Below are 8,788 nucleotides of genomic sequence, written 5' to 3'. Positions count from 1 at the left end.
AAAAAAAAAAAAAAAAAAAAAAAAGAAAGAAAAGTTGTGAGGAAACATTAATTCTCAGCTGTGACCACACCCACATCACCACAAGCAAGCCTTTCCATCACTACCACTTTTCTTGCTGGACTTAATCTGCCAAGAAACTCTTAATGCCTTGACATGTGCTATTTCCCCTTCACACTACATAGCCTCTACATAGATGCCTTAGATGGTTTTCCTGACACCCAATTGCTATCCGTATTGAAACCTAGCCTAAAGGGTCTCTCTTGGTCTTCTACTCTGCATTTCCAGTCCTCCCCCCAACACCCACCCCCTTATTACTGTGCTGTAACAATCCTTCTTTAGAATGATAATATTATATTATAACTCTATTATCTCTGTATCCTGCCAGCAAAAGCAGTTTTAGGGTATCACTAAGAGCCCAGGTAAAAATTTGGTACTGGAGATGGAACTCAGAACCTTTTTCTTGCAAGGAAAGAAGACGGAAGAACCACTGAGCTAAATCCTGGCCAAGCCCAGGAAAAATTTGAATGGGTACAAATTAGGCTTGCAGATATGAAGACGAATCCAATCATGGCCGTGCAGACTGTGATTTGCCTTCATCTCAGAAATATGGAATTGGCGAGGGCTGCCTTCCTCAGAAAAGCTATCTCAAAACAACAGTAGGCCTGGAGTCTGCATTCCAGTGGAAAGGGCAAACTGTAGAGAGGGACAGAAGGATCTTCAGCACAGCGCTTACACTCTAGGCCCAGAATTGGTTTTAAAAAAAAAAAAGCCCGCAGCAGGCGTGAGAACCATGGCGAAAGGATAGTGGCGCTGGGCCAGTTCCAGAAACATCGGGTCTTTGGGACCAGAAAACCATAAGGGCCTGACGGATTCAGAAAAGGGGCCTCACCTTCGGCGGAGACCCTGAAGGACAAGACAGAACAGTCTGGCGCCAGAATGGGGAGGGGTCACACCCAGGGGTCTGCGCCATTCGCGGAGTATGCTCAGGGATCCGATTCCTACTTGCGTTTGCCCTCACCAGCGGCCAGCAGAGATCTGCAGGCCCTGAGGGCGGCTCAAATCCACACCACTGCTGGCCGAGGGCCCACCCCGGCGACCCCCACTCACCCCCCGTGGGCCGGTCCAGCTTGAGGATGTCCCGCAGGTGCTGCGTGGCGTCCTCGATGTCGATGCTCGCGCAAGAGGCCATGGGCTCGGCCTCGGGGCCCTGCCCGAGGTGCGTTTGTTCTGTTGCTGCCGCGCACCACTCGGCCTCCCCCAGCTACGACCCCCTAGACAACGGGACCGCTGGTCACTATACAGGGTCCACAGACTGATAGCAAACTGCCGCCTGCACCGCGTCCCTGAACCGGGCCAACCCCACCAACCGCCTACACTTCCGGCCCCACGAGACTGCACTCCCGGAACCTGCGAAGGCCAAGAAGAAAGGTTCCGGGCTGGGAGTGACTTCTGCCTGGATCCTGTCCTTTCTCTCTTCCTTCATTGTCCTACCCGTGCCCACAGGGTCAGGGAAGTTTCACAAGACAGGCAGAGGAAATGCCCTCTGTGCTTAGAAATGGGACTCCCAAAACTGTACCCGCCTCCGGAGATCCCACCTAGTCCCTATCCACTCTAGGATAAATTCTTGGCAGTCCTAGACATAATCAACCAAGATGCAGTAACCCAGACAGGCAGGAATAAACTTAACTGGTAGCCTATCTCCCCTTTGGAAAATGGACTGTAGTAACTTCAGGAGTCCCAGGAATTCCAAGGCCAAGGGAGATGTTCCCACAAATATCAGTCATTGTTCCCTACTGGCCCCCTACATCGCCCTTGTCCCACCACAGCACGCTCAGGTTAGGAAGAAAGAAACCACAGTTTACAAACACCTCTTTATTGCAGACATTTCAGGCATAGGTACATGGAAGAAGCTATATTGCAGATTTTTATACAGGGTGGTTTAAGAGGGAGCAGGCATCTACCTCTCCCCCACCCCAAACACACAGCAGCTTAGATATCAGTTCCACTGAAATCTGACTGTGCTGTCCTCCCAAACAGCACATCATCCAGCCCTGTGCCCAGTGAAGACAGTCAACCTGTGGGGTCTGAAAAAGCCCGTACCCTTCCCTCATAGTGGGAAACAGGAGGGTACAGATTAGCCTGAGCTGGGGTGCCCTCACCAATCCTAAAACCTCTAATTGGCCCAAATCCTAGGTTTGGTTCTGGCCTGCAGTTGCTACTTGGCTTGTTTTACCATCCAGAGGTCTCAGGGTTGAGGGGCTATATTTGTATTGGGCAAAGTCTTTGTCCTCAAAACTGAGGAGCAAAACTGCCCTAATAGTTAAGACTTCCTGGGATTTAAAGACAGTATAGTTGTGTGTGGTGGGAAGGAAAGGGAAGAGGATTAGACATGTCCTGCTGAGGCTTAAGGGATGTGAACTCCTACAGCATGAATCTCTCATACTGACTTCCACAGATTCAAATCTTCCATACCCCAATCCAACAGGGGTTTGCTCTTTATGCAATCTTATCCCAAACAGGTAGTAAGAGAATCTGAGCTGCCCCCTGCTTGGCTTGGGGAATGTGGGACACCCTAGATATAATCCTGACCCTTCTGAGGATAAACTGGGTTTCTCCATCAGACTCAAAGAGCTTGAACCTGGTGGGCCATGTTTGCCCAAACTTCTCCAACTGCAACAGGATTCAGTTATCACTGCTACTAGAGCCCTGAATATACCCAGGGCAGAGGTTGCAGGAGGCATGAGAACGAACTACAGACAGGCTTCAATGCAAGGGAAGTTTCAGGTCAAACCTGAGCTTTCCCTGTCTACTCTTCCAAGACCAGGTAGCCTGGGGAGAACTCTGCCCTACTGGGCTTGAGGGAAGCTAGCTGGTAGTGTGCTTCAGCTACTTTTCTCCTTGCAGCAGGTATTGCTGAATTCGGGCAGAGGTGAAGGGTGAGACATGAGAGATAATTGGGCAGGGTATTTATTTATGTCCAGCCAACTATTAAACTAATTAAAACAATTTAAACTGTTAAGAAAATTTTTGTGGTTTTATTGTATCATGAGGCATTGAAACATCTGAACAAATCAATATTTGGGTGGTGAGGCAGCTGCTTTCTCCTTCACTTCTTTGGGTTACTAGAGCAACTTGTCAGTAGATTAAAAAAAAAAAAAGACAACCTTTTTGCATTACTTAAGTCTTTCCAAGGCATGCGCTGGTACAACACAAACTTCTCCTGTCAGATGCAACTAGTCTAGTGTCCAAACATCATGCACAACACCGTGGGGGCAGCAGCGCACCGCACCTACTTCCACCACGGTCCTGCTCACTTGTGTATGATATTTGGAGCATCTGGAGGAGTGTGATAGTATCAGGAAGAGGAGGGAGGAGGAAACAGCATGAGTGCCTGGCTGGGAAGAGGTCAGCCGAAGTTGTGCAGGGCAAGCCTGAACATATCATTGGTGCAAACCCAAGCATCGTTGATGTTCTTTAATAGGAACATCTGGTGGAATCCCATAATGGGGTCTTCATCGGCCTGTAAATAGAGAGAAAATAATTCAGCAAGAAGGCCAAGAAATAGGAAAGAGTTCACTGTTAGGGGAAAGCAAACTTCAGGATCAGGCTCTACTGTCCTGGATTCAATCCCAGTAGAGCCAGAGGGTACTTGTGAGTGTGAATTGATATCATGTGTGACACACTGCACTGGGCATGTAGAGGCCAAGAGATAGCAGCTTGCACTGCCTATACACTTAAAACATAATTCACCAATACGCTATGGTAAGAGGACGTGCGTGCCTTTGAAGCCATGTGACTGGGCAGATGTGGTTAAAATTCTAAAAGTATCCCATAATACATAATACATAATACATGTAACATACAGTATAAAAAACTGTAAACAAGCTTAGTGTTTTACGCCAGTCAGACCAATCAAAAGAAACTACTGCTAATGCTAACAGTGGCCAATAAATGAGGAAAGGCTCAAAACTGAGTTCACAATGGAATCACAATTTTACAAGAGAAAAAACAGCATAATATTGAGTAATCTGTTTCCTGTTATATAATATATATTATTGCAATGAAAAAAGAAAGGCAAAAAGCCTCCAGCCCAAATGCAGGAAACAAGGACAACCTAAGTACAATAAATCTCTCCTCAAAAAAAAGGAAAAGTAAACAAGGACAAGGCCTAGTTGAAGCAGAATCCCAGCTGTCTCCAATGTTACTTTTTTTCTGGGAATTAATGTCAGCAAGGAGCCAAATTAGTTGTTTGGGCTCTAGCTGGGATGCAAACACCAGGAAGAACCTAAAACCGTGGAAAAGGGCACTGCTTACTACTTCAGCTTAAGAAACATGAGAGATTTACTCAATCCTAGTGGCCTACTGGGCATAGGCTCTATCTAGACAGAGCAACTGGAAAAGGCAGGAAAAAGGTAAGAGAAGTCCAGGCCAAAAAGTAGGCCCCTCTGGGTCCACTGCAGAGGTCTAGGGTGACTCTCCCTCTGTGCCCACATTGATTGCAGGAAGCTCTATCCCAGTTAGCCTAGGGAAAATGCATGTGAATCTGCTGCTGTGAAACATTCCCAAAACACTGAGCTCTGTCCAAGGGGAAAGCCAATGTTTCCTACTTTGGGAAGAAAGAGAGGCTTTTTGTAAACACAATCTGGCTTTAATCTGCTAGAGCATAGCATGTTCCTTTGAGTTCTGGGGGATGTGAGGGACCACGGCAAGATTTTGAGGATGACAGGTCTTGAAAAGAAGAAAAATCCAAGGAGAGACAGGAGTTCAAAAAATTTTCTTTGGGGCTGGGGATTTAGCTCAGTGGTTCCGCTGCCTGCCTTATAAGCATAAGGACCAGAGTTCAATCCCCAGTACCAAAAAAAGAAAAAAGAAATTTCTTTGGCAGATGAGGAGCCAGCTTGGGGAGTGACAGCATGGGCTTTAGGAAGGGACTATCCTTCAGGGCAGTATGGGAGTTAGTGCTTGGGACCACAGCCAAACCCTCCTTCTATACCTCTTATACCCTTTTTGGGGGGTACCAGGGATCAAACTCAGGACCTTGTGCTTGTGAGGCAGGCATGGTGTCACTGAACTAAATCCCTGGCCTCTTATCCCTTTTCCATAAAGGATCTAAACCTGAGTTTTCCATTAGCACTTTCTGCAATCACAGAAATGTTCTGTATCTGTGCTGCCCAATAAATATCCACATATGCTACACTCTGAGCACTTAAAAAGTGTACCTAGTACAACTCAGGAACTAAATTTTAATTTTCAATTAAAATTAATTAGTTTCAATTAATATAATTAAAAATTGCAGGGCTGGGAATGTAGCCTGGTGATAAAGTACTTGCTTAGTATGTACCGGGTTCAATCCTAGACAGCAAACAAACAAAAAGAGCCTCAAGTAGCTAATGGCTATTATACTGCAATATGCAAGTCTAGACAGTCATTTTGGGTGTCCCTTGGCAAGTCACATCCACAGGGAAGGCATGGACCCAGGATGCTGCCCCTCCTACCCATTCCTCCCCAGCACTATTACCTTTAGCTGGCCTACAACCATGCTGATGATGCAGCTATCTGGTGTGGGCTGATGGTCCTGTGCTGTGATGTTGTGCTGGATTTTCTGGAATGGAAGGCTCTGCAAAAGAATAAGTGGGTAATGGGCTGAGGCCAGAAAAGGCAAAGAAGAAACAGCCCACACCCTAGCTCTGGCCCTTACTTACAGACAACTTCTCCACAATAGCAGCTTTCCCCTGGAACTGCTGTCCTTCCCACGTAAGGCATGATGCATCAATCTGAAAAACACACAGAAAACCCAGGGTCAGGCCCTCGGCACAAGGAATATCTTTAAGGCTTAAAAACAAAAATCCTGAAAAAAAAGACATTTTTGGGAAAGTTAGTCTGTATCTATTATGGTTTCAATCCAAAATGTCCTCTAAAACAATGTTCCAAGTGTTTGGAAGGAGATTGGATCATAGGGTAGCTAAACCTGAACACACTGCTAGGAGGTGGGGCTTGCTTAAAGGATGGTCACTGGGGTGGGACCTGGAAGGATATATTCTTGTTCCTAGCACATCCTCTTCTCTCTGTTTCCTGGCTGCCATGGGATGAAGCAGCTGTCCTGTCACTGCCCTTCCACCATGGCTTTCTGCCTTGGAATCAACCGACCATTGACTGAATCCTCTGAAAACCATGAGCCAAATAAACCTCTCTTTATATAAGATGTATTGGGTATTTTGTCCCAGAGATGGAAAAGTGGCCAATATAACACCTGTTTCCCTGTTTGTAAACAAGGGCCTGAAGGTAGCCTCCAAACTTTATATTATCAACAGCTTTCTAACTACTCCCCATTGTTTCATGAGCCCAGGCTCTGAAAGATTGTTTAATAAAATATATTTATCAAGCTCAACACCCCCACACCATCTTTTTTTTTTTTGGTGTGTGAGCTGTTGGGGATTAAAACTACAGACACTCAGGCCAGGGATTTAGCTCACTGGTTCTGCTGCCTGCCTTGCAAGAGCAAGGACCCGAGTTTGATCCCTGGTACCAAAAAAATTAAACAAAACAAAACAAACAAACAAACAAAAAAAAACTACAGGCATTCTGCCACTCGGCTACATCCCCAATCCTTTTATTTTTGAGACAGGGTCTCACTAAGTTGCCTAGGGTAATCTGGAACTTGAGCCTCCCAACCACCTGGGATTGCAAGTATGCACTGATAACTCCAGGTTCATTTCCCTTTCTTTTTTTTCGTTTGCACTGGAAGGGATTGAACCCAAGACCTATGTACTTGGCTACATCCACAGTCCTTTTTATCTTTTATTTTGAGATAAGGTCTCACTAAGTTGCTTATTTGCCCAGGTCGTGTTGTGTCTGAATTTGTGATCCTCCTGTCTCAGCCTTCAAATCCTGGGAGTAGGGTGTTACCACAACCAAATTCTTTTCTGATTGTGACTCATCACATAACTTCTCATATGCATGGGCCTCAGAAGGGTCCAATATGGCCAGAGCTCAGTCAAAAGACATCCTGTTGCATAGTCAGTAAGCATTAGTTTCAGAGACATCATTAGAAATAACAGGCTGGGTGTGATGGTGCACACAAGTAAGGCCACCACTCCAGAGGCAGGACAAGTTTAAGGCCCGTTCCGGCTGCAAAGTGAGTTTAAGGCCAGTATGAACTGCATAAGGAGACCTGTCTCAAAAAGAAAAAAGATTCATTACCATCTTTAAGACTGTGGCTGAGGTCTATTGTGGTCCTTCTAGGTACCCATGAAATCAGGGAAGGATGAAAGCTGTCAAGCCCCCCAATCTCCCAATGCCTAGCCTGGGTACTTCCTACCACCAGACAAGATTGTACATGCAACCCATGAGCTTTGCTCTTTGGTCCCCCAAATTTTCCCTTCTATAGTATTCAGGGACAGAACTCTTTAAAAGAGTCTCTACAATCCCCAGTACCAAATAAATAAATAAATAAATGAAATGAAATGAAATGAAATGAGTCTCTACCGGGCTAGGGATTTAGCTCAGCAGTTCCGCCGCCTGTCTCACAAGCACAAGGTTCAATCCCCAGTACCAAAAAAATAAAAGAGTCTCTAAAGCCTACATTCAGGGATGGTGGTGCATGCCTGTAATCCCAGCACTCAGGAGGCTGAGATGGGAGGATAGCCATTAGTTTGAGACCAGCCTGAACTACATAGTGAGTTCCAGGCCAACCTAGACATTGAGTCCCTGTCTCAACAAAACAAGGGGTTCTACTACTTCCAGTGATGACATCAGGCAAATTACTTATTTTTGAGTCTGTTTCCTAACCCTCAAAGGTGAAATATGCTGAAGATTATGAAACAATATATACAAAGTGCTCTTTCAGGACCTTACTAACGTCCTTCTCTGCATCAGAGTTCCTTTAATTAAGAGAATTAAGAGATGTGGTGGTGCACTCCACATTCAGGAGTCTGAGGCAGGAGGACTGTCAAGAGTTCAAGGCCAGCCTAGAATACACAGTGAGGCCCTGTCTCAAAAAAAAAAAAAGACCAGTGAAATAGTAATTCTAGCACTTTGGAAGGCTAAGACAGGATTGCCAATTGAGCACAGCCCTGGCAATGTAATGACTCTGTCTCAAAATAAAAGTAATTTTTTTTTCTTTTTATTGAGTTTATTGGTACATTCTAGGTATACAGTACAGTTACATTCATTACTGGGATCTTGTACCTTTACATGACAGGTTCTTAGTTCTTATTTATTTAATTTATTTATTTATTTTTTTTTTGGTTTTTCGAGACAGAGTCCCACTATGTAGTTGAGACAGACCTGGAACTCACTATGTAGCCCAGGTTGGTCTCAAAACTCACAGCGATCCTCCTGCCTCAGCCTCCTGAGTGCTGGGATTACAGGCATGCACCACCACACCCGCTAATAAAAGTAATTTTTAAATTATTAGGATGTAGCCAATGCAAAGGTCCCAGGTTTAATCCCCAGTACTGCTAAATAAACAAATAGGGCTGGGGTAGCTTGGTGTTATAGCACTTGTCTAGCATGTATGAGGCACTGGGTTCAATGCTCAATACGGGGATGTGTGTGAATATGAGGAATATGAGAGGGGCTGGGTGTACAGCCCAGTGGCAGTTTTCCTTGTATACATGAGGCTGAGCACTGGAAAAATCTACACATAACAGCAATCAAATAATACTTGTGCTCGATTCAATCTTTCATTAATAAGATTCCTTTCTTTCTTTCTTTTGGTATGGGGATTGAACTTGGGTCCTTGTGCTTGCAAGACAGGCAGCAGAACCACTGAGCCAAATCCCCAGCC

The 8,788-nt window shown here is 45.3% G+C and overlaps 2 protein-coding genes across 3 annotated transcripts in view; both read right to left on the bottom strand.

Annotated features, from left to right (window-relative positions):
- The window catches only part of Edc4 (enhancer of mRNA decapping 4), an 11,977-nt gene extending 10,579 nt beyond the window's left edge, over positions 1-1,398 (bottom strand). Inside the window, exon 1 of the mRNA XM_010612278.3 lies at positions 1,108-1,398. Coding sequence (XP_010610580.1) covers positions 1,108-1,189 — 82 coding nt within the window. The 5' untranslated portion in view covers positions 1,190-1,398. The remainder of the gene's footprint in view (positions 1-1,107) is intronic.
- Positions 1,399-3,137: 1,739 nt separating this feature from the next.
- Nutf2 (nuclear transport factor 2) overlaps positions 3,138-8,788 on the bottom strand; it is a 20,631-nt gene continuing 14,980 nt past the window's right edge. For both annotated transcript variants that reach the window (XM_010612274.3, XM_010612273.2), the window contains exons 3-5: positions 5,703-5,774; positions 5,519-5,617; positions 3,138-3,520 (exon numbers count right to left, since the gene is read on the bottom strand). In XM_010612274.3, coding sequence (XP_010610576.1) covers positions 3,407-3,520; positions 5,519-5,617; positions 5,703-5,774 — 285 coding nt within the window. In that variant the 3' untranslated portion in view covers positions 3,138-3,406. The remainder of the gene's footprint in view (positions 3,521-5,518; positions 5,618-5,702; positions 5,775-8,788) is intronic.

This window comes from Fukomys damarensis, unplaced genomic scaffold (assembly GCF_012274545.1).
Source record: "Fukomys damarensis isolate Sample0158 unplaced genomic scaffold, DMR_v1.0_HiC HiC_scaffold_32, whole genome shotgun sequence".
NCBI lineage: Eukaryota > Metazoa > Chordata > Mammalia > Rodentia > Bathyergidae > Fukomys > Fukomys damarensis.
The sequence above is the reverse complement of the archived record's forward strand: the minus strand, read 5'-3'. Positions and strand labels throughout refer to the sequence as shown.